The 24,874-nt window shown below is 40.4% G+C and overlaps 1 protein-coding gene across 3 annotated transcripts in view; it reads left to right on the forward strand.

Annotated features, from left to right (window-relative positions):
- Window positions 1-24,874, forward strand: part of NFKBIZ (NFKB inhibitor zeta) — a 38,698-nt gene that overhangs the window by 4,560 nt on the left and 9,264 nt on the right. Inside the window, exons 1-2 of one of the 3 annotated variants that reach the window (XM_060770684.2) lie at window positions 19,698-20,038; window positions 23,655-23,797. In XM_060770684.2, the coding sequence (XP_060626667.2) occupies window positions 19,768-20,038; window positions 23,655-23,797 (414 nt within the window). In that variant the 5' untranslated portion in view covers window positions 19,698-19,767. Of the gene's footprint in view, window positions 1-19,697; window positions 20,039-23,654; window positions 23,798-24,874 lie in introns of those variants that run through there. The other 2 variants (XM_060770685.2, XM_060770686.2) reach the window with 2 other exon arrangements.

Raw genomic sequence — 24,874 nt, forward strand, 5'->3', positions numbered from 1 at the left:
GAAATACAGCTTAATGGTGTAACATTAGAAAATGTTGATCATTTCTCCTACCTTGGCAGCCACCTCTCCACAAAAGTCAGCATTGACACTGAAATACAACACTGCCTGAGCTCTGCGAGTGCAGCTTTTTTCCAAATTAAGCTGAGAGTGTTTGAGGACCGGGACCAGGACCACCTTCCACCTGGAAACCAGTGCCCTCACTGCGGGAGAAGGTGCAGAACAAGAATAGGGCTCCACAGTCACATACGGACCCACTGCCAGTACACTGATCTTGGAAGACTATCCTACTCGGACAATGAGGGATTGCCTAAGTAAGTATACTCCCAACTGAAGCACGGGAAACATAATGTTGGTGGGCAGGAACACAGATGTAAAGATGGGCTTAAAGCCAAACTGTGGCATAGAGACTGATAACTGGGAAGCCCTGGTGCTTGAGCGCTCTAACTGGAGATCAGCTGTGACCAGCAGTGCTGCAGAATTTGAAGAGGCACGAATCGAGAGCAAAAGAGAGAAACATCCCAAGAGAAAGGCACGTGAAGCCAACTCTGACCGGGACCACCTTCCACCTGGAAACTGATGTCTTCATTGTGGGAGAACATGCGGATCAAGAATAGGGCTCCACAGCCACCTATGGACCCACCACCAAGACACTACAATTAGAGGACCATCATCCTCGGGCTACGAGGGATTGCCTAAGTAAGAAAGTAAGCAAGCTTTGAATTGGGATATTCACACTGTCCTATATTCCACTTCAGAGCAGAAAATATGGGGTTTTATTCAGCTGTGTGGAAGGGGCCCCAGAGTCTTCGGGAAGCACCTGTTTTCTGTGTGAAGCAGTCTGTTCTCATGTTCACTTGAAACACCAGGGTTTCAGTCCTTTTTGTCAGAACGAAACTGTCTTGGAGTTGGCCAAGGTTTTGTGTCTTCTTTGAGTCCCTTTGTGGGGAAAAGGACCGGATGAAAACAAAGTCAATGCAAAAGGAAAAGAAACAGAAGCCCCCCCCCCCCAAGCCTCCTCTGGAGGCCCATCTCCTCTGGAAGGGCAGCTGGGCGCAGGCTTCAGGAGTCCTCTCCAGGCAGAGGCGAAACCGGCCCGGGTTTTCCAGCCACTCAAAGCGGGGAATTTCCACCCTCGTGCTCCCTTTTCCGGGCTTCCTTTCGCGTGTCACACAACCCTTTCCCCCTCCCGCTTCGCAAACCATTGCGACACAGAAAGAAAACCGCGTCTGAATCACTGAGACAAACCACCCTGGTGCCTGTTTTGGAAGCGCCTCCTTCCCTCCCTCCCTAAGAAGACGTCGTTTGTGTGAAACTTTCGCTTTGGGCTAAAGAAAGAGCCCGCGAAGGGGGTGGGAAAGTTTTCCCGTTATTTCTACTCAGTTTTTTTAACACATTGGCCTTTGTCATATATATACACGGATCACATTTTTACTGAGGAAAGACAGCGCCTTAACCAGCTGGCTAAGCGAAGGCTTCGTTTCTTCAGATTTTAGCCTCTTTCCTGAGCGATGAAGGTACAGATTTCCCCCCTTCTCTTTGTTTTAAGGATTTTTCACACTGAAGAAGGAAGAAAAAGGCCTATATTTACTATGATTGGAGTTTTGAGGGCTTTCAGAGAAAGAAGAATCCTTGTTGTGGCTCTTTCCAACCATTTCCCAGTTGAATTTTTCTTGCCTGTTGTGAGGGGTAAATAAGAAGAGTTCATCTCTTTGGAATGAATGGTGTTTGATTCCACTTTAACTGCCATGGTTTGATACCATGGAACCGTGGGAGTTCTGGTTTTACAAAGCCTAGAGCAGGCATGGGCAAACTTCGGCCTTCCAGGTGTTTTGGACTCCAACTCCCACAATTCCTAACAGCTGGTTCATTTATTTAGGTGATCCATCATAGCTCAATGATGGTGGTCCTCCAAGTGTAGTGTCTTGGCGGTGGGTCTGTACATGGCTGCGGAGCCCTATTATTGATCCGCATGTTCTCCCACATTGAGGATATCTGTTTCCAGGTGGCTTGACACACCTTCCTCTTGGCACATTTCTCCCTTTCTCCCTCTATTCATGCCTCTTCAAATTCTGCAGCACTGCTGGCCACAGCTGACCTCCAGCTAGAGCGCTCAAGGGTCAGGGCATCCCAGTTCTCAGTATCTATGCCACAGTTTTTAAGGTTGACTTTAAAGCCCATCTTTAAATCTCTTTTCCTGTCCACCAACATTACATTTCCCGTTCTTGAGTTGGGAGTATAGTCACTGCTTTGGTAGACGGTGATCGAGGATTCGGGCAACGTGGCCAGTCCAGTGAGGTTGATGGTGGAGGAGCATTGCTTCGGTGCTGGTGGTCTTTGCTTCTTCCAGCACACTGACATTTGTCCGCTTGTCTTTCCAAGAGATTTACAGGATTTTTCAGAGACAGTGCTGACAGAATCTTTCCAGGAGTTGCGTATGACATCTGTAGACAGTCCATGTAGGGTTGGGAAGACAATAGCTTCATAACCAAGGACCTTGGTCTCCCTACGGATGTCCCGATCCTCAAACTCTGCTCCATTTGGAAAAATGCTCTACTAGTAGAGCTCAGGTGGTGTTGGATTTCAGTGTCAATGTTGACTTTTGCCAAGGGACCGGAAATGGTCATCATTTTCTAATGTTACACCATTAAGCTGTATTTCTGGCATTGGAGAGGGATTGGCTGGTGACTGCTAGAAGAGCACTTTGGTAACAGCTGATAGGCTTTTAGGAATTGTGGGAGTTGAAGTCCAAAACATCTGGAGGGCCAAAGTTTGCTTGTGCCTGCTCTAGAGCTTTCTCTGCCAAAGAATGTTGATGCCTTCCCAAACTACAAATCCCAGGATTCCATATCATTGAGCAATGGCAGTTAAAGTGGTGTGAAACTGCATTCCTTCTACAGTGTAGATGCACCCTAAGAGAACCCCCAAAGTGCCAAATCCCCTCTTAGATTTGAAAATGTATCTCATGTTGTCATTCCTCAGTTGTTGGAGTTCAGGCATGGGCAAACTGGGGTCCTCCAGGTGTTTTGGACTTCAACTCCCACTGGTATGCTGTTAGCAATGGCGGGAGTTGAAGTCCAAAACACTGGAGGGTCCAAGTTTGCCCATGCCTGTTGTAGTTCCTCGGATTGTTGTCTTACTGGTAATAAACCATGACATTATTTGCAGAAATGGCTGGGATCAGAGACATGTTTTACATTTCATAGTAGGCCAACTCACAGGTTCGCTGTCCAGGTGTGTATGCTGGCCCCGATACAAATGAAATTAATTGTGCTTGGACCGTCAGTGGAAACAATTAAGAGAAATTAGTCATGCCTGGCAGGCTTTATTGATCTAAAAGGAACTTTAAAGAAGAGCTAAGTGTAATTAGAGTGAGGCTGATAATGGGAAATGAGGGGGAAATGGATGACTGAGCTGTCTGGTGTGTAAAGCAAGCTATTTAACTGGTTATTCCAGAACTACTGGTTTATAAGACAAACAGCCAAATTATTGTACAGCACTTTTGTTGCTGTTAATTGCTGCCATGTTGATTCATGGCGAGCAGGTGAAGGAGAGGACTCCTGGGGCTCCATCTACACCAGCATGAACAAACTTTGGCCCTCTGGGTATTTTGGACTTCAACTCCCACAATTCCCAACAGCCTACTGGCATTGTGGAAGTTGAAGTCCAAAACACCTGGAGGGCCGAAGTCTGCCTATGGCTGATCTACACTGTAAAACTAATGCAGTTTGGCACAATGACATGGGATTGTGGGATTTGTACTTTGGTGAGTCACCAACTCACTGGCAGAGAAGGCTAAAGACTAAAAATGAAACTCCCACATTTCCATAGCATTGAGTGGTGGCAGTTGAAGTGTTGCCAACTGTTATTAATTTTACATTGTAGATCAGTCATGGGCAAAAGAGCTGGGTATGTGTAGCCTGCAGAAGAGAAGGCTGAGAGGAGACATGGTGGCCATGCATAAATATGTGAAGGGAAGTAATAGGGAGGAGGGAGCAAGCTTGTTTTCTGCTGTCCTGGAGATTAGGATGCAGAACAATGGCTTCAAACTACAGGATAGGAGATTCCATCTGAACATTAGGAAGAACTTCCTAACTGTGAGAGTTGTTCAGCAGTGGAACTCTTTGCCCTGGAGTGTGGTGGAGGCTTTTAAACAGAGGCTGGATGGCCATCTTTGGGGGGGGGGGGGGTCTTTGAATGTGATTTTCCTGCTTCTTGGTAGGGGGTTGGACTGGTTGGCCCATGAGATCTCTTCCGACTTAATGATTCTAGATGGATACCAAGTTGACCTGTCCTCAACAGTCCTTCTCTGGTCTTGCAGACTCAGGGTTGTGGCTTCTCCGATTAAGCCTATCCATCTGGGAGTCAGTCTTCCTCTTTTCCTACTGCCTCCCGCATTACCAAGCATGATCATCTTTTCTAGTGAATTATCTCATCTTATTGTATGACAACAACCGTTTAGTCATTGTGGCCTCTTAGGAGAGTTTAGGCCTGATTTGATTTTTGTCTTTTTAAGCAGTCCTCAGAACTCTTCTCTAGTACATTTCGAATGGGTTGATTTTCCTCCTATCACCTTTCTTCACTGCCTGGTTTTCAAAACCACAAATGGAAATGGGGAATACAATGATATGGACCATCCTGACTTTGTTATATAGTGATATAATGTAACACTTCAGGATCTTATCTAGTTCCTTCATAGTTTTTTAAAAAGAAAAATTCTTGACTGTAGTGTCTGATTAATGATTGAGCCAAAGTATGGAAAATCAGTATCTTTGTTGCGTATGTTAAAGTTATATGTAAATCATCTGTGGTTATTATTTTCTGAATTTTCAGCTGTAAACCTGCTGTCATGTCAACTTTGTACCTCAACTTTCTTCACAGTTCCAAGTCTTTGCTATTTGTTTTTAGTAGTGTGATGTCACCTGCGTATTTAATTGCTAATGTTCCTTCCTCCATTTTCCATGACTCCTTCCTCTGCATTTAATCCTCTTTAACCTACAGACTTTACGGTCTGTCAAATGTATTGTGACATGAGCTTTTGTGGATGTAATACAGGAATGCACACCTGAAATGACATAACGTTATAGCAGGGGGAAAGGACAGTAGTGAGGTCAGAGGGAAAGGAAATGCACAAAGTATCAACTGCAGTCATTGCTTTTAAAGCTAAATTGTATTTAAAATCATAACAGTAACCATTGATAAAGCTGTAACAGTATCACACAAATGAAAACACACTAGCTGAGTGGGATTTGAGATTTTTTTCTCCTTAATACATTCAAAGGAACTCGTTTGGATTTGGAATACTCAAAAGGCAAGGTTCCTTCTATGGTGTCTTCATCATCATCATCACCTCTTTTCTCTGTTAGTCTAGCTCAGTGGTTCTCAACCTGTGGGTCTTCAGGTGTTTTGGCCTTCAACTTCCAGGAATCCTAATAGCTGGTATACTTGCTGAGATTTCTGGGAGTTGTAGGCCAAAACACCTGGGGACCCACAGGTTGAGAACCATTGGTCTAGCTTAAAGAGGAAAGTCGTGGCCTTTGAACCTGGCTTTGTTTTCCGAATGTAGGAAACCTAAAGTCCTTTCTGTGCCTTGTTTTAAGCTTTTTACCTTGGACCTGTCATATTATTATATCTAGTCAGCACTTGCTTTGCAATACTGGCCAACTCAGGCAAGTCACACTTTCTTCGGCTCAGAGAGAGACAAAGGCTACGCCCCTCTGAGAAAATACTGGCAAGAAAATACATGATAGGGTCATGCTAGGTTTGCCATAAATCAGAAGCAACTGCAAGACACAGAACAAAAACAATAGCAAGGCATTTGAAAGTAAAGTATTTGAAGGGATTTCAAGCTGGCCGTTTCTCAAACTGCACTAGGATGTTAATGGTTTTATGTCTATAATCTTTGATTAGGGAACTCTGATCATAGGAATGGGAGCCCCTGGTGGCAAAGTGGGTTAAAGTGCTGAGCTGCTGAACTTCCTGACCGAAAGGTCGCAGGTTCAAATCCGGGGAGCGGCGTGAGCTTCTGCTGTTAGCCCCAGCTTCTGCCAACCTAGCAGTTCAAAAACATGCAAATGTGAGTAGATCAGTAGGTACTGCTCTGGCCTTAACGGTGCTCCATTCAGTCATGCCGGCCACATGACTTTGGAGGTGTATACAGATAAAGCTGGCTCTTTGGCTTAGAAATGGAGATGAGCACCAACCCCTCAGAGTAGGACATGACTGGACTTAGTATCAGGGGAAAACCTTTACCTAATCATAGGAATGGATGGTTAAATGGCATCATATAGTTTTTACAGGTTTTTTTAGTCTTTAAAATTGTTTATACTTATATTATTCTGTTATTTAGTTTTTAATAATTAATATGTGATTATTTTTGTACTTCATTTATTGTATTCATTTGTGGTGTTCTAAGTAATCCCGAGTCCCTTCAGGGAGAGGGAGCGGGGTAATAATAATAATAATTATCTGCATGTTTGCAGAAAAAATGTGACACATTTAACTTTGTCAGCAGCTGAAATCATTATAATAGCATGACTTGCACAATATACTTTTACATCCTTGTGACTATTATTTAATTTTCATAGCTATTTTGTGTATGGCAAATTGTGCCTCTTAAAATAGTTTGCTTTTCTGGAAGCTTCACAAGATATTTTTTAATTTAAATGCATCCATTGTGTGTTATTTTGGTCATTATCTGTGAAAACCTTCTTCCATAGAAACCATTTTTATAGTGCTTGATGTTCAACATATTCTGCTCCACACATAGAAAATGGCTGCATCCCTAGCAACACTGCCTTTTATGGAAATACATTTTAAAAGCTTTTGTTGTTTTAATATGGGAAAGTTCACAACATCACTGTCCATTAAGCAAAGAAGTGTACGTGAGTGATTTATGATAAAATTCTTGCCTACATTTTATTTTCTCATATGACAGCAATAAATCATGCAGGCAAATAGTGCACGTAGGTTGTGCTACAAGCAACAAACAAGACATTCAAACAATGACGGGAAAAAGGAAGGTTCTGACGACAATCTTAATCTAGGGTGCTATTAATGTGGAGTCAGTCCTATCTATAGATAGAGCTAATTCATGGTGGCAGATATTTAGCATATAAATAACTCTGCACCATAGAGGGTATATGCAACTTTTGTGTTTTCATTCACTGGACAAAATTTGGCACAAATACCCAATGTGTCCAAATTTGAATACTGGTAGGATTGGGGAAGGGGGTCGATATTGTCATTTGGGAATTGTAGTTGCTGGGATTTATAGTTAACCTACAATCAAAGAGCATTCTGATCTCCACCAACAATGGAATTGGACCAAACTTGGTACACAGAACTCCCATGACCAACAGAAAATACTGTAAAGGTTTTGTGGGTATTGACCTTGAGTTTTGGAGTTGTAGTTCACCTACATCCAGAGAGCATTGTGGACTTGAACAATTATGAATCTGGACCAAACTTGGCACGCATACTCAATATGCTCAAATGTGAGCACTTGTGGAGTTTGGTTAAAATATATCTTAACATTTGGGAATTGTAGTTGCTGGGATTTATAGCTTGCCTACAGTCAAAGAGCATTCTGAACCCCACCAATGATAGAATTGTACCAAACTTCCTATACAGAACCCTCATAACCAACAGAAAACAATGTCTTTTCTTATGGTCATTGGCGATCCCTCTGACACCTCCTTCATGACCCCCCCCCCAGGGGTCCAGACCCCCAGGTTGAGAAACACTGCCTTACAGTTCATTGCCTGAGCTGTAGATGTCCAAGCAATCCAAGGGCTTGTATATTTCTCTTAGATGAGCATCTCTTCTACTGATAAATCTTTTTCTTTAAAAAAAGGGATGTCTATGTGAGATGTTACTACACTTCATGCATCTGAAGAAATGGGCTATGCATCCACAGAATTTCATGCTATAATTTGGTATCATAGGATGGGTTGTTACACTGCTGATCTTGTCATTTTTAATGATCTTGCAAGGAGCTCTAGTGGTTTCATTTAGAATGCCATTGACTTAAAATCTGCTCTAGATGGATGGGTAGGCAGATTTGTAGATAATCTTCAGTAGTTGTTTAAACATATTTAGTTGAGATATAATGCAGAAAGCATATTAATTCTGCCCCTCAATTCCATTACCCTTTATATGCTACAGAAATTGAGGCTGAAATGCAGTTTCTACTATTTGCAGATACTTTCCATATGAGTTTCACCCCTAGAAAGCAAGAGTTCCAATTCACACAAAGCAGCTCCACAGACAACAAACAGCTTTTGTTTCAGTCAGCCTCCATATACAGGAGGCAATGGAACCAGGGTAGAGTGGAGCTGACATGTTCCTTCTTGCATTTTGACTAAGCATGCTTAAATTCTGATGGAATAGGGTTAGACACATATTATATACAGTTCTCTAAGCAGTGTGAGCTCCTAGGAAGACAGTGCCAACTTTTGATATGGTTCGCTTTGGAATAAGGCCACTGGAGAATTTTGTAATATTTGTATTTAGTTATAAGACCTTGTAAAGCTCTCCTATAAGACAGGGGGAGGTATTTTCATCAGACAGCAGGACTGGGATGAATGCTACCTGTGCTTCAGAAATCCTGTTGGCAATTCAGTAAATGCTGCAGCAGGACTGGGCAAGCAACGTCTCCCCATTGGCTCTAAATGTCTTGCTCAGAGGATTCATGTTAAATCAGATCTTTTGTTGTTTAGTTTCTGATAGGCAGTAGGCTGCCATTCCCATTCTGCTCAGTGTTTATCAGATTTTCAAGACTGACAAGTTTTATTTTTCAAGAGTGCTGTTTCTAGTCTTCTTGAAGTATGCTCTTGAGACTACCTAAAAGAAACAGTTCAACAAGAAAATAACAGTTTCTGATGTAAGACAAGTAAGTATAAATATTACAGTATAATTGATATAGTGCAATATAGCAATATTTAAAACTGATATTGTACTATGTTAATAATATATTATATGTATATATACCTTGTAAGCCGCTCTGAGTCCCCTTCGGGGTAAGAAGGGCGGCATATAAATGTCGTAAATAAATAAATAAATAAATAAATGAAGACACGAAACACATAGGGGCCTGGAAGGAAGTATCCAGACCTAACAGGCTGGTGTCTCAGGGTTGAAGAGGAACATGTAACTGTAGATGCTTTCCAAATATCTCAAAATTAGTTAGTAGCATGTTGCATATTACTTGAGAAACTGAGTAAAAATACATGGGACCAGGCTCATAATTTAGTCAAAGTTGCAGAGCTGAAAATGATAAAAAAAATTAATTACTGCATATTTTATTATATAATTCTGTCCTACCAGTTTTCTGGCTTCAAAATCATAACTTCCCACATTTGCCCTGTTTGTTTACTTTTTATTTTTTTTTAAATTATAGATAACTGCAATTATGCTGGATGTTCCTGGCATTTATATGAATTTCTCTTGTTGATTAAGTATTTCCTCACTGTCCACAAAGCATCCAATGCCAGTTTTGCAAAAGTTTCAGCTTGTGTGTGCCCCTTACAGCCCAAAGCAAGATTTGACTATCACAAGTACACCTTCTCCTTGCAGAAAACACTTCTTACTAGGATAAGGCTAAATGCATCTTTATTTTTTCATTAATATTAGGTGTGCTTAAGTGGGCCTTATTATAAATTTCTTGCTTCTCAGCCATTTGTCCAGTTACATATCAATTTCATAAGTTTCATGAGCCAAGTGGACAGCCAAGGTGCTGGATTGCAAGGTCACCCTTTACTGCTTTGCTGAATTACTTTATAGTAGATTCGTTAGGAATTTCAATTTTTTTTGGTAATTCCCACCCACTGTAATCACAGTTCTTCCAAGCAATCCACTTTTTGCTAGATAAGGACAGAATCGTGTAGCCTACCAGGTATTGTTGGACTGCAACTCCATTTCAGTCTTCCAATTTTTAGCCAGAGAGAGAAGGGGGAGAAGCGGAGAGAGACAGAGACAGGCAGACATGGAAAGTAATCCATAACCAAAAATGTAGCTTTAGTTGTTGTGTCTGACCTAATGGTCAGCTAGTCCACATTGTCTGAGACTTTATCAGATTGATACCTGGAGATGCCAGAGACTGAAGTTGGGATCTTCTACATAGACAGCTTTGTGTTTTGCCAGAGTTGTCGATCCTCTTGTTGTCTGTACCTATTGCTGTGCACATTTCTTAAGGTTACCTTCAGGTCAGTTCTTATCTTGACCCTTAGACATACCACTAACAGGAAGGCAGAGTGATCAATTTATCTCCTTATAATTTTTATGTTCCTAGAAAGTAATTTCTCAAATTGCTTAAAGTCTTTCAAAGAACCATAATTCCTTAATAACTGAATATATGCAATACCAATAAATTCAGAAACAGAGTTTTGCTCCTCAAATGTCACCCTGACAGTAAGACATGTTATCCAATGATAAATATTGGTGGTATGATTTTCAGATTATCTACCTATGTATTGGTACTGTAAAAATTGAAAGGAAGACAAATTCTTGGATTAGCCTGATTTATGTTATAATGATGGTGGACCACAAGCTTTATGTTAAAGTGATGGCGGACTGCAAGCTTTGATAGATCCATTTCAATCCTTCTTAATTACCCACAACCTTTGTAGAAATGCTTGATTTGTAATTGGTCATTAATCTGTTAAGGGCTGCAAAACAGAAATGTCTTAGATTTGGAAAAAGAAACTCTTCCTGTGAATTTTCTGGGCTATGTTCCAGAAAAATCAGAGCAGCCCAATGATTATGGTCATGAAAGCCTTGAACAACAAACTCTTCCTGCTTTGTTAAATTGGTATTTCTTTTTCAAAAAAGCATTTGGAAAGTTGCTAGAATGTGTTGAGTTAGAGATTATCTTATAAGTAAAAGTAGATTCATGGAATTGCAGAATGGATTTGCTATGCTTCAGAATAACAAATTTGCATTATTATTCTTTGCTTTTACTGATCTGAATTTTTCCTCAATTGGTAGGAAGACGGTGTCTAAGATACACTGCCATGTAACTATTGCTGGAGTAATAAAATGAAATGTAACAAATAATAAAAATAAAGAGCAACTGTCATGTGATATATAACACTATATAAAATCAAGGCAAATAAAGAGAATGCTAGCATAAAATTCAATGGGATAGCACCTTGAAGATGAAAACATTTATTGTGGCATAACGTTTTCTAGTTTGGGTTCATGAAAATGTGTGAAACAAAAATTTTAAGTCTTTGTGCTATGACAATGAAAATCAAGAAGGAAAGGATCAAAATGAAATCTGACAGTTTTTGATCTTTCAGATCTAGTTTTTGTGCTGGATAATGTACCTTCTCTCTTTGCTTCTTTCTGATGGACAGTTTTGGCATTTGAAAACAGCAGTTTCTTTATCTATCTCATATGTTGACTTATTCCGTCAGAAAATAACACTTGTTTTATTCATAAAAAACAAAAACAATTTGGCCTCCTGATCCAACAAATATTTATGATTTATTATGGTTTAGCTAAACATTTGTTCTCTGAAGACAAGATTGCAGCAGCAACCTTTGTGTAAATTAGCCCAACTTCTAGTTTTATGTTAGGTTGGGAAGAAAAAAAGAGCAGACCCACTGACATCAATGGCAATTGCTTTGGTACAGCAAATATTTGTGCAGCACTATTTGCTAATTGTAAAGTGTTTACTTTGACAAGGTTCTTGTGACCCATTTCCTGTATGATGTCAATAAAATAATCTTATCAGTTCATTTATTTTGCTCATATTCTGTGGGTTCATTGTGATCTGTGTTTAGGAAAAGAAATGTGGCACATGCTGTTCAAAGGGGAAGATCAAGCCAAGTTGTCTTTTATCCTGATATTTGACATTAATACTGAAATCCTGTACAGTTACTTCTAAGCTGTGGTCAAGGCAGATGGGATGTTAGTTCTGTGACTTCATGATTGCCTTTAAGTGTTGTTTTGAGACTTCCATAGGCTTCTGAAGATTGTTTCTGGAAAATAGGAAGTTCCCAGAGAAGATTTTTCTTGGGAACTTGGTCAAGTTTTATTTTTTTTTCTCAAACCACCAAATTCTGTGTGAAGTTTGGGGGGGGGGGGGAACGGGACGGACGGATACAGGGAGTACATACTTCATACTTCTTAAATATCTTGTTTTGCCCTAAACTCTTAAGGTCTTTTTAAAAGTGGTGATTTATTTTCCAAATCATCGTGGAGTCAGCAGCTGTTTGGATATAAGGTGGCTGCCTGAAATAAAAATGGACCAGTCAATTGCATTTTTCATACTTGTGTGGAAAAAGGATTTTTCATGATTAAGTGAAACAATGTAAAGGTGTTGTTCAACAGAGTTGCAGAGACAAGGTATCCCCGGTACCACATCTATAGAGGACACAACTTTGTAACCTCAGAGCTTTTGAACTTTGGACTTTTAACTGTATGTTTAGGTAGTAACTGTGGCCAGATGTGCATTTGCTGAACATTAACCGGCGTGCCATTAACAACTGTCCCTGGAAAATGTAGTGTCTAGGTGAAATATATTTGAGCTGCATTGTCTTTGGATTACTCAATACACTCAAGATGCCACTGTCTTCGAAAAATGCCTGGAATCATTCATTGGTCTTGAATACCTAATTGATTTCAGCTGCCTATGGGGCAAAGATACTCAGTATAGTGTAGTTATTTGAAGGCTGAACTACAACTCTGGAGACAAGGTTTTAAATCCCTGCTTGGCAATGAAAATTTACTGGGTAACCATGGGTAACTCACACTTTCTCAGCCTCAGAGGCGGCAAAAGTAAACCCCCTCTGAACAAATCTTGCCAATAAAATGGCGTGATAAGTGCACCTTAGGGTCACTGTAGATCAGAAGTGACTTAAAGACAGACATCATTGGAACCTTGTGATCCTAAGACATAATAGAAATTGCCTTTCACTCTGGATGGAGAAAATAATTATTTTATATGGGTTTTTGTCATTATTTAGCAAAGGCTTCTCTTGTATGTCCTAATAACTTCTGAAATAAATCTGGTTGGGCCAAGGAGAGGATTTTTCAGTAGGTGAACCTGAATTTGGAACTCTCCACCAAGGAAATCGACCTTCCCACCCCTTTAATGCCCTTTTGATGACTGTTGCTTTAATTTTGCTAATTTTTAAAATGGCAGTGTTTTTCTTAGTTTATGGTAGTAATTGATTGTTGTTATCTGCATTCCAACAAATTTTGACAAGTTTGTTATTAATTCCCAGAACACTGAAATGATTAAACATTCAGTAATTTGAGATAGTTATGCTTTCTGCAAGAAGCACTTCAAAAAAGATAGCTGTTCCGTTTCATAAAGCGTCAATAATTCTTTCACAACCACTTTTAACCACGGATATGACATACTCCCATAATTCTTTCTGTTCCCAATTCTGGAAGGGGATCTTGGAAGCTCAACATTTGGAAAGCTGCCGATTCTTCAAACCTTCCCCAAGTAATATCTTTATTATTTATATTTTATTTTTTATTGTTGTGTTTTAGTAGGATTTTTGTGTTTTATTATGCTTTTATATTAATCTGTCTGTATGATTTTCTTCTTGGCAATTGAATGTTTTGCCTTATATGTTGGAAACCGCCGTGAGTCCCTTCAGGGAAATAGGATGGTATACCAAAAAAAGACTTTATTTATTTATTTAATATTAATATTTAATATTCATATAGCACACCATTTCCTAACCCAAATGCTCCAGGGTTTTCCTGTATATGGTTCAAGTAACTGATACAGCAGTATCCACCATTAACTAGTAAGGAGGAATATATATATATATAGAGAGAGAGAGAGAGAGAGAGAGAGAATGTCAGGAGTCTAATAGATTGAACTCAGCAGTTTACTTGATATTATGTCATTAAATAAGTTGCTGAGTTCAATCTACTACTACATTCAATTCAGAAATAGTGAAAAAAAATCCCTTCATTGGTATCATTGTCTCACAGTACAGATAAAGGCAAGGGAATGAAGTGTCAAGGCAGAGGAAGTGCATTCTGTCAAATGGCCAAAAAAAAAAAAAAAAAGTACATGCTGAGATTTATCTGGGGACTTCCAACTTGATGTTCCGAATCACAGTGTTTCCATTCCTCTGCATGACTCACTAGGGATATTTGCAAAGCTGCAATACAGATGGGAAAACACACACTGAACAATTGGTACTGTGTTGGTGGTAGAGACTGGCCACTTTTCCTGAGACAATATACATATTATACCAATGTGCTTGCTCCCAGTTTTCCAGGCAAACTCTCTGAGCTGATATATGAGACACATATACACTTCAAAAAAGTATAATTATGTAACACCTTCTATCAAAATTAACTACATCTAAATAAAATTGGTAGACATGAGTTAAATTTAAGAACCAAACAATTCAGTGCTAATTGCTTCATTTAAGGAAATATGAAAGAAATAAAGTCAGGTTTTTAAAATCAATATGGCAATTGAATTATTTGCTAACAGGATCTACTGAAATATGTCTTGGCCATTATTTTGATAAGATCGTTCCAAATCACTGTTGAGGTCCGCCTCCCTCTTTCAGTCTGTGATTGAGTCAACTGCTCTGAACTGCCCAGTCTTGCAAGGCCTCCCACTCATCTCAGATGTTAACAGCCTGATGAGAAATGCAAGATCAACTATGATTTGGAAACCCTGTTGAAGAGGAAATATGTTTTGTTTTGTCCACAGAGGAGAAATAAAACCTCGATTCTTGCCTTGTTCGGCTAGGAAAAGATTTTGTCTACCCAGGCTCCAGGTTGAGAAGAGGAAGCCATACACATAAACAAACATGTAACATTCCATATGATAGTAATATATTTATTTGGCTAGTAAAATAGGAACAATATCTCTGTGCAAAGTTTCAAACCTGACAAATTAGTTCAAAAAAAGCAGGGGAAACGGAGACAGGAATTATGAAATATCTTAAAGTTCCATAGTGGGAGTTATAATACTGTTGGAAACACTGGCATATGTCTGCATCCATTTACATATGGATACAATAGGCTTTTTCCCATCCCAGAGTTATGTTCTCCACCATTTCTATGTCTCTACTTTCAATTTGTTTCAATCCTACAGGGATGCTAAGGTGAACCTACCAATTGTGCACATCTATCACAGGATTTTCTTGGCAGGATTTGTTCAGAGTGAGGTTGTGATCTCCTTCCTCTGAGGCTGATAAGAGTATGAGTTGCCCAAGGTTGCCTAGTGAGTATCCAAGTGGCATTTGTACCCTCTTCCCACAGGTCACTTCTTCACACGGGTTCTCAGTTCTATGTCTAAGGACCAATAAACATATCATACCCTTAAGAACATTTCAGTTATCTTAATTTCCATGGAAATTATTAGCTTTCCATGGAAATTAAGGCACACCATGCTTACACAACTGAATCACAAGAAGAGCTCTCAGAAAATTCCTTTCTAGAGCTAGAGCTCTGAGAATGCTCAGCCAGCAAAGCCATTGCCTGCAGGATTTTGGAAAATGTGCAAGAAATCAAAACAGGCCTTTGAAGAGCTCTTGATACTAGTACTGTTATTTGTCAAAATGGAATGGGTTTATGGCTGTGCTTCTTTCTGCAAATCTCTAACCTCCAAACTTAAAAAGGGGTTTCCATGGAACTCCATGGTTGAGCGGGGATTCAAACCCACAGTCACAGTCCAACACTCAAAAATCTACACCACGCTGTCTTGCTCCCAATAGTCAGTTCAAACCAATCAAGCATTAAGGACCAGCTAAAGTTTCCAGGCATTTTTCAAGGGCATTTCCATGTTGAATTGTAGCCCAGAATTCAAACCATTAACTGTATACTCAATACTGTTCGTTCAGTATTGAGTATACAGTGGCTTTAGAAAGGAACACACAAGGCTGCATGTTAGAAGAGAATTACTCCTGTAATTCCTCAATCCTCACTGTATAGCACTTCAGTAGCATGTGAAAAATAACTGATGTTTTGTAATTTTAGCTAAGAATGCTTCAAACACTCATATACCAATTGTGGCTAACTCTAGCAAAGGAGAGGTCATGGATGTAAGGCAGGCTTCATTGATTCTGGAACGCCCTTCCTTGAAGCTTATAATTCCAGTTCCTTCCAGCAACAAAGATTTTGTTTTATTGTGGCATCTTTTTGAAAACTGGGTTTTTAAAGGAGTGTACTCTACCATTTTTATTGATACTACTTTTTAAAATGGGGTTTTCATCATTTTGAACCGTTATGGTTGAAATGTGGTTAGTTCCATCTTAAAATGGATATTTTGGAATGTAACTGTCAATGTTCTTATAATTATGCTTTATGACAAGCCGATCATTGGGCTTTCTTGTCATGACTTGCTCAGAGAAGGCTTACCATTGCCTTCTTCCAACTGAGATTTGAAATTTGTCTTCCCAAAACCTAATCCAACACTCAGACCTCTGTGCTACACTGACCACTATTTTACAGGAGATAACATTTCAGATCTATTGTATTTTAGCTTAAAGCTTTCCCAATTCTCCATTTGGGGGAAAAGACAGGATATAAAAAACTTGAATGAAAACTCATTATATAACATTAAACAGTTCAAAATATTGTTACATAACTTTGGCTAGATAAATCATTCTTCTCATCCTTGATGAACTGCAATACATTTTTGAAGGTTATTGTATTATAATTGTATTGGAATATTGTAATTTAATGACCATCTTGTTGTTTCCTGGGAAAATGGACCCATAATGTAAATTTTATCCCTTTGGAATCACTTCTCACCTGGAGGAGCCATGGGAGATTGCAATACAAAACTGTACAAAGAAAAGACTTTATCAGTTCATCTGAGCCACTTAAATTACTTTTCCACCAGTTTAACATATCAGAATACACACTGGAGAATCACTTCCTCAAAAATATTCCATTATAAAATACTCCAGAGGGAAAACAATTCTGCATATATTTACTGGAGATTCAGAACAGTGGTTTCAAATTACAGGGAAGGATATACCGCTGGAACATTAGGAAGAATTTCCTGACTGTAAGAAATGTTCAGTAGTGGAACTCTCTGCCTCAGTGTGTGGAGGAAGCTCCTTCTCTGGAGGCTTTTAAACAGCCTGGATGGCCACTTGTCAGGGGCACTTTGATTGTGCTTTTCCTGCATGGCAGGGGCTTGGACTAGATGACCCATGTAGTCTCTTCCACTGCAAATTTCTCTTCTTCATTTGCAGTATTTTAGTTCTGCCTGACTATGCCACTTTCCATTATTTCATCCTCCTGTCTTCGTCATATTTTTTTCTTGTTGTAGTATGCCTTTCCAACTTATGGTGACTTTAAGGTGAACCTATCATGGGATTTTCTAGAGCTGAGAGTGCATGACCCATACAAGGTCACCCAATGGGTTTCCATGGCTGAGTGAGAAATTGAAGTTGGCTCCCCAGAGTCATAGTTTGTTGCTCAAACCAAAACATCATTCTGGTTCTCTTTGAAGTTATGCAAATCTTTTGTAGTTTTCCGTTCTTAATATGCAACTATAAACCTACTTTTGCACCTTTTTCTTATATTTCTTCAGTAAGCGTTATACGTCTTCCAAGTATCAGTTTTCTGGCATTATCTGCGGCACCATTCACACTTGCCTCAAGCAGACAAGAATCATAGAATCAAAGAGTTGGAAGAGACCTCATGGGCCATCCAGTCCAACCCCCTGCCAAGAAGCAGAGTTCTTTCTCCGACCCTAGATATTCCACAGATACATAAACCTCACTTGCCTAGTTTCCAACCCCTCAACCTCCAAGGATGCCTGTCATAGATGTGGGCGAAACGTCAGGAGAGAATGCTACTTTTTTTGTCGTGTCAGGAGTGACTCCTGGTTTGAGAGAATTGGCCGTCTGCAAGGACGTTGCCCAGGGGACGCTTGGATGATTTGATGGTTTTATCATCCTTGTGGGAGGTTTCTCTCATGTCCCCACATGAGGAGCTGGAGCTGCTTGAGGGACTTCATCCGCTTCTCCCCAGAATTGAACCTGCGACCTGTTGGTCTTCAGTCTTGCCGGCACAGGGGTTTAACCCACTGCGCCACCGGGGGCTCCAGAATGCTACTGGAAGATGGCCACATAGCCTGGAAAACTCAAAGCAACCCAATGCCAAATCAGTTCCTCCAATCTAACAGTGCTTTTATTCTATGGTCTTCCCAACAATTGCTTCTTAGTTTGCAGGCTTTTGCTCCCAAACAATATTTGCTTTGCCAAATAAATTAGCCCGTTAGCAACCCATTATTATTATAATTATCTATAGCTGAAACACTTTTTTTGTTCTTTTCATTACTATGCTTTTATTAAGTATTTTATTTGATGTTAGTGCTTTGTTTATATGTACTTTTGCTCTATTGTAATTTGTCTGGGCTTGGCCTCATGTTAGCCACCCTGAGTCCCTTCAGGGGTATAAATAAAGGTGGAGGGTATAAATAAAGTTTTTATTATTATTATTATTGGCCTGAAAATCTATTCCTGGTGATTTATTTTCTTTTGAAATCATTACCATTGTGTCCATAGGGTAGGGAGGATTGCAGACAAGAGGGAATGGTCTAGGTTTAACTTGATCTTAACAGCATTTGGTGCTGAAGAGGCCTAGGCCTTGGAAGAGACACTTTCCTGGACTTTTTCTACACTTTTGCAGAAATCAGTGCTTCTAACCCAGGCACAGGCATACTTGGGCCCTCCAGGTGTTCTGGACTTCAATTCCCACAATTCTAACAACCTCGGGCCCCTTCTTTTTCCTCCTCAGCCGCTTAAGGGCCTGAGACTGTTAGGAACTGTGGGAGTCCAAAACACCTGGTGGGCCAAAGTTTGCCCATACCTGAGCTAGAACCATTGTTTGCTCTTCTTCTTCCAAGTTTTGTCCCAACTTGGATATATTTGTAGGCTGTTAGGAATTGTGGGAGTTGAAGTCCAAAACACCTGGAGGGCCGCAGTTTGCCCATACTTGAAGTAGAACCATAGTTTTCTCTTTTGTATTGTCGAAGGCTTTCATGGCCAGAATCACTGGGTTGTTGTAGGTTTCTCCGGGCTATATGGCCATGTTCTAGAGGAATTTTCTCCTGACGTTTTGCCTGCATCTATGGCAAGCATCCTCAGAGGACCTCACTACCTCTGAGAATGCTTGCCATAGATGCAGGCGAAACGTCAGGAGAAAATGCCTCTAGAACATGGCCATATAGCCCGGAAAAACCTACAACAACCCACTTTTTCTTTTTCTTCCGAGTTAGGATTGTATTTTTGGTCTATTGATAGTCCCAACTCGAATAGATTCTTAGGCTGTTAGGGATTGTGGGAGTTGAAGTCCAAAACACCTGGAGGGCCGAAGTTTGCCCATACCTGAGCTAGAACCATTGTTTGCTCTTCCAAGTTGGGATTGTATTTTTGGTCTATTGATAGTCCCAACTCGAGTAGATTCCTAGGCTGTTAGGGATTGTGGGAGTTGAAGTCCAAAACACCTGCCCAGACCTGGCGCAGAATGAGGTAGCCAAGGCGCGGGCCCTGCAAGGCCTATTCTCACCCTCCTCCATTTTAGGCGCCTGGAGCTTCCTCCCTGCGGGGGCGGCTTTCTCTCTCTTTCTCGCTGGCTGCCTGTAGGCCTCGGTCACGACTACCAGGCCTGCCTCCTTCCTTCCTTCCTCGCCCCGTGGGCCAGCCCTTCTCCGCCTCCGAGGGCGGGGAGGCCGTATAAGAGCCGCGGCGCCGCCTCCGCCCTCGCCGTTCTCGCCCTGCCAGCTCAGCCAGCGCCTTCCTCCCTCATTCCCTCGCAGCCATGATTGTGGACAGTAGCCGCGACCCGGACAGCGACTTCGGCTCCTCTTCTTCCTTTTCCTCCTCCTCCTCCTCCTCTTCCCTCGGCAGCCCCTTCAACTTGGCCTTCTTCTACGGCGCGTCGCCCAACTCCAGCGAGGGCAGCTGCTCGCCCACCCACTCCGCCCCGGGCTCCCCGCCGGGCTCCGACGCCGAGCTTTCCGGCCACGGCTGCCATGGCGACGGGAGGCAAGGGCTTGCTGGACGGAGCGGTGCGCGCGCAGCCGGAGAAGGTACGCCCTTTCCCAGTATTTGTTTACATTGCGAGGGTCTCCTCTCGCCTCGTGAGTTCGCGCAGGCGCAAAACGCCCTCGCAGCTGAGGCGCTGCTTACCCTCAGAATTAGGCACTGCTTCAAACTCTCATGGCTGAATTATGGAACCCTTGAGAGCTGTAGTTTGTCAGAGAAGGCTTAATCTACAATTCTTTCAGGGCCCTTCCACACAGCCCTATATCCCAGAATATCAAGGCAGACAACCCCACAATAGCTGCTTTGAACTGGATTATATGGCAGTGTGGACTCAGGGCCTTTCCACACAGCCCTATATCCCAGAATATCAGGGCAGACAACCCCGCAATATTTGCTTTGAACTGGGTTATATGGCAGTGTGGACTCCGGGCCCTTCCACACAGCCCTATATCCAAGAATATCAAGGCAGAAAATCCCACATTATCTCAGTATGGACTCGGGCCCCTTCCACATAGCTGAACAAAATCTCGCATTTTCTGTTTTGAACTGGGATATATGGTAGTGTGGACTCAGATAACCCAGTTCAAAGTAGATATTGTGGGATTTTCTGCCTTGACATTCTGGGATATAGGGCTGTGTGGAAGGACCCTGAGAGAATTGTAGATTAAGCCTTCTCTGACAAACTACAGCTCTCAAGACATTTTGAGTTGTATGGCTGTGTGGAAGGGCCCTCAGATAACCCAGTTCAAAGCAGATATCGTGGGATTTTCTGCCTTGATATTCTGATTTATATGGCTGTGTGGAAGGGCCCTCAGATAACCTAGCTCAAAGCAGATATTGTGGGATTTTCTGCCTTGATATTCTGGGATATTGGGCTGTGTGGAAGGGCCCCCAGATAACCCAGTTCAAAGCAGATATTGTGGGACTTTCTGTCTTGATATTCTGGAATATATAGATGTCTGGAAGGGCCCTTAGATGGGGCCCATTCACACAGCCATATAACCCAGAGTATCAAGGCATAATAACCCACAATATCTGCATTGTACTGGGATATATAGTAAGTGTGGATTTAGGGCTCTTCCACACAGCTATAATCCAGAACATCAAGACAGAAAATTCCACAATATCTGCCTTGGGCTGGGTTATCTGAGTCCACACTGCCATATATTCCAGTTCAAAACAGATAATGTGGGATGTTATTCAGCTGTCTGGAAACCAGTTCAAAGCAGCTATTGTTGGATTTTCTGCCTGGATTTTCTGGGTTATATGGCTGTGTGGACCCAGAGTCCACATTTCCATATATCCCACTTTAAAGCAGAAGATGTGGGATTTTGTTCAGCCCTCAGTTGTGGTGCCAAACTATTCATTCTGAGACCCTTATTTTGTTGTATTGAGAGATATGTGTGAGAAACAACAGGCACTGAGCTATGGTTCAGGGTGCATCTGTATTGTAGAATTAATGCAATTTGGCACTACTTTAACTGCCATGGCTCAGTGCTGTGGAGTCATGAGTGTTGTTGTATTGCAAGGTCTTTAGCCTCTTCTGCTTCACCAAACTACAAATCCCCAGGACTCCATGACAGTTAAAGTGTTGTCAGACAGCCTTAATTCCACTGTCTAGGCATGGGCAAACTTCGGCCCTCCAGGTGTTTTGGACTTCAACTCCTAACTTGTGGGAGTTGAAGTCCAAAACACCTGAAGGGGCCAAGTTTGCCTATGTCTGATCTAGATGCACACTTCTGACGTGTTTTGTGCAACGCTTTCACTTTTGGCTGTTTGAAATAATGAAAAAAAGACCGTGGGATTTGTATATGTGGCGCTGTGTGTTGATGCCCTTGTAATGCACATATCATTCACTGTGCCTATAATGACATCTATAGGAATAAATTATTGGCTGTGCGTGTTGTATAAATGAGGAAAACGACACATACCACAGGCCTTGTGCAATTTGCAGTGTGTGAAGGGCAAGATCAAAGTCATTTGGAGTGAGTTTCCAAGCTTCAGTTGCTAGAGGTGCTTTCGCTATCCAAGGAATAATTTTTTGTATTTTGAAAAGATCTGTCTCTTGAAATGTTCTCTTTTCTGGGAGAACTACAAAATTGCTGTTATGTAACGTTAAATTGGCAAATTCAGACATCCGCCAGTCTTGAATGTTCTCTCTGTGAAAAATACCACAGCAATGGCAATGAAAATCCAATTGTTTGTAATTTCTTGGTTGATTTCTGTGGATTCTGCATAATTGTTCTCTATATTGGCTCACGTCTGTGTGTACATCTCGGTCTGATTTCATTGAGTTTATTGAAGGAGAGAAATGAGAAAATAATTGTCATGCAAATTGACAGATTCATCTACACGGGTTGAATATTTTGGAGAACAGTGTCTGTTTTATTGGTAGCATTACTAATTTCAGATAATTAATGCTGATGTAAAAAAATTAGTATGGGATACCTCTACATACATACAATAAGGTCTATTCAGACTTGTAGGTTAGATCAATTTGTGAAGAAAACTTCCACTAGTTATGGATTATATTTTAAATCAGGAATTAAATCAAGGTGCCATAACAGTATTTGGGGTATATGTGTCTAGAATTAAGATTATGTGCTAATTTTATTTATCTAGTTGGATAGATGATTTACCGAAAGGCTGCTGTTGCTGTCTGAGAGTTTTCATTTCACATTAGTGTTTTGACTAAAACTTTGCCTGTCATATTTTATTAACTGTTGTCTGGGTTTTATTTTATATATTATTAAATTAGGTTGACAGTTTACTTAGGTTTTCCTGATAATGGTCCCCTCCCCACGAATTCTATTGCTACCTTAAATTATTGTCCCTTGAAAACAATGTAATACAAGAAAACAAGTTGCCTTCATTAGGCATTTTGTTTCATTTTTTATGAAGAGTAGAAAATTCATCCTTACATTGTGAGGGTTTTCTTGATAGAAATTCCAACTCAGGAAAATCATTAAAAATGGTTTCAATATTTCTTAAACTATAGTGCTTCTATATTTAGAGCAGGAAGTATGTGTACTTTTTAAAATGAAGTCACAACTTCTCTACCAGACTGTAAAGCATTTTTGTTTCCTCTTTTCACTTCCCCCTTTTTAAGCCTTTAATATATGTTGCATTTAAAAAGGTGATGAAATAAGCAAACCAATATTTTGAGCTGAACGCTTTCTGATTTGGGACATGGGATTTTATTTTAGAGGCAATAAGCACAAGTAATTCTTCAAATCTATTTACATAAAGTCATTCTGATGCTAATTTATGCTTAAAATGGAGAGGCTGCACTTTTCCCATCCCTCTGGCCAACAAAACAGAGGTACAGATTGAAATATGGATGCTTGTATGTCTGGAATCAATACAAATGTTTTTTCCTTATGGAGTACTTAGTAGTAGAATTAAGGTACAAGCCTAAGAAGTTTTTAAATTAGTGATTGGATGCATTTTAGATTTCTTTTTAAATCATTGAATTTTTATCTGTATATTTTCATTTACTGTACCAACAACTATTTTGTAGTGAACACATAGGGTATAACGTTAATACATGAATTGCCAGAAAAAACTGCACAATTTTCTTTTTCTTGAATAACTGATTTTCTTGTTTAGCAGATTAAGGCAGTAGACTGATTTTGTTTGTATGTTTGTTTTGGGTCTCAGCAGTTAAACAACATATGGGGGGAGGAAAGCAACAGAGAGGACCTTTCCAAGGTGTTCGTGTGAAAAACTCTGTGAAGGAACTGTTGCTGCATCTTAGAAACAGCAAACAGATGTCCTCTGATCATGGTGCTGGTGAATTAAAGGTGGGTTTTTCAAAATTAAAAAACTAGCTCAGGGCAACTTTATGTGTTGTATAATTAACACACATTATTGTGAGACCTTTGTAGTAGCTTGTATGAATTTGACAAGAGGTGTGACAAATTAGTTGAATGTGTATCTGTTATTTGAGTGGAGTTCTTCATAACTGGAAGACATTGACTGTTCACTGGTGCTTGGGATATAACGCTATGGCATTGCATTTGCATCTAGTAATGTGAATTGCTGAATATTTTGCTAGCTAGAGCTTTAGCCTGATCAAAAAGGGCAATTGATTTTTTAAGGAGTATTAGCTATTTGATATTTCTAGTGAAAATGATTGAAAGCACTGCTATATAGATGGATTTATCAATCTGGGATGTATGGATTAAAAAAAAAAAGGGGGGGGGGTCTTTTGGTCTTCAGGACATTCCAGACCTGGGTGGATAAATTATCCCTCCCGCCCCCCCCCCCCCCAATATGTTTTTCTTGAAAGTGTTTTTTCTAAAAGGTTTCTACAGACATACCTGCCTATAAAATCACATTGCTGTTTAAGACACTTTTTTCAGGGAAGGTACCATCTGAAGGACACACTTGATGCTGTCACAGTTTTTAATATTCCTCTAAATCTCTTCCATTTACAAATAATTAAATAACTGATATTAAGTAATTTTACTAGGTGATTAAGGCACTTTTCCTAGTAACTGAAACACAAAGGCAGTCATATATTTACCTTAGCACATGCTTACATTTAAGATTCTGAAAATAAATACAAATAAAATAAATAAACTTTCTATCCCACCCCCTCTCCCCAAAGGGACTCGGGGCAGTTGTTGTGTTATAGCTGGATATTATATAAATGCCTTCTCAAAAAGCAAAAACAGAACAAGAATTGACAATTTGTCTAATTGTTTTCAGAAGTTATATATATCTTTGTAAACTTTTCATTCTATCTACTTCTCTTCATGTCTGCAAGTAACATTGTGAGAGGTGTGGAGGATCAGGTGCAAAAGTTACTTTGTTGCACATTTATGAGGTTTTTTAAAAAGTGGATATGTAGTTTAAAACAAGATAGTTTGGAAATC

Source organism: Anolis sagrei, chromosome 3, assembly GCF_037176765.1.
Source record: "Anolis sagrei isolate rAnoSag1 chromosome 3, rAnoSag1.mat, whole genome shotgun sequence".
NCBI lineage: Eukaryota > Metazoa > Chordata > Lepidosauria > Squamata > Dactyloidae > Anolis > Anolis sagrei.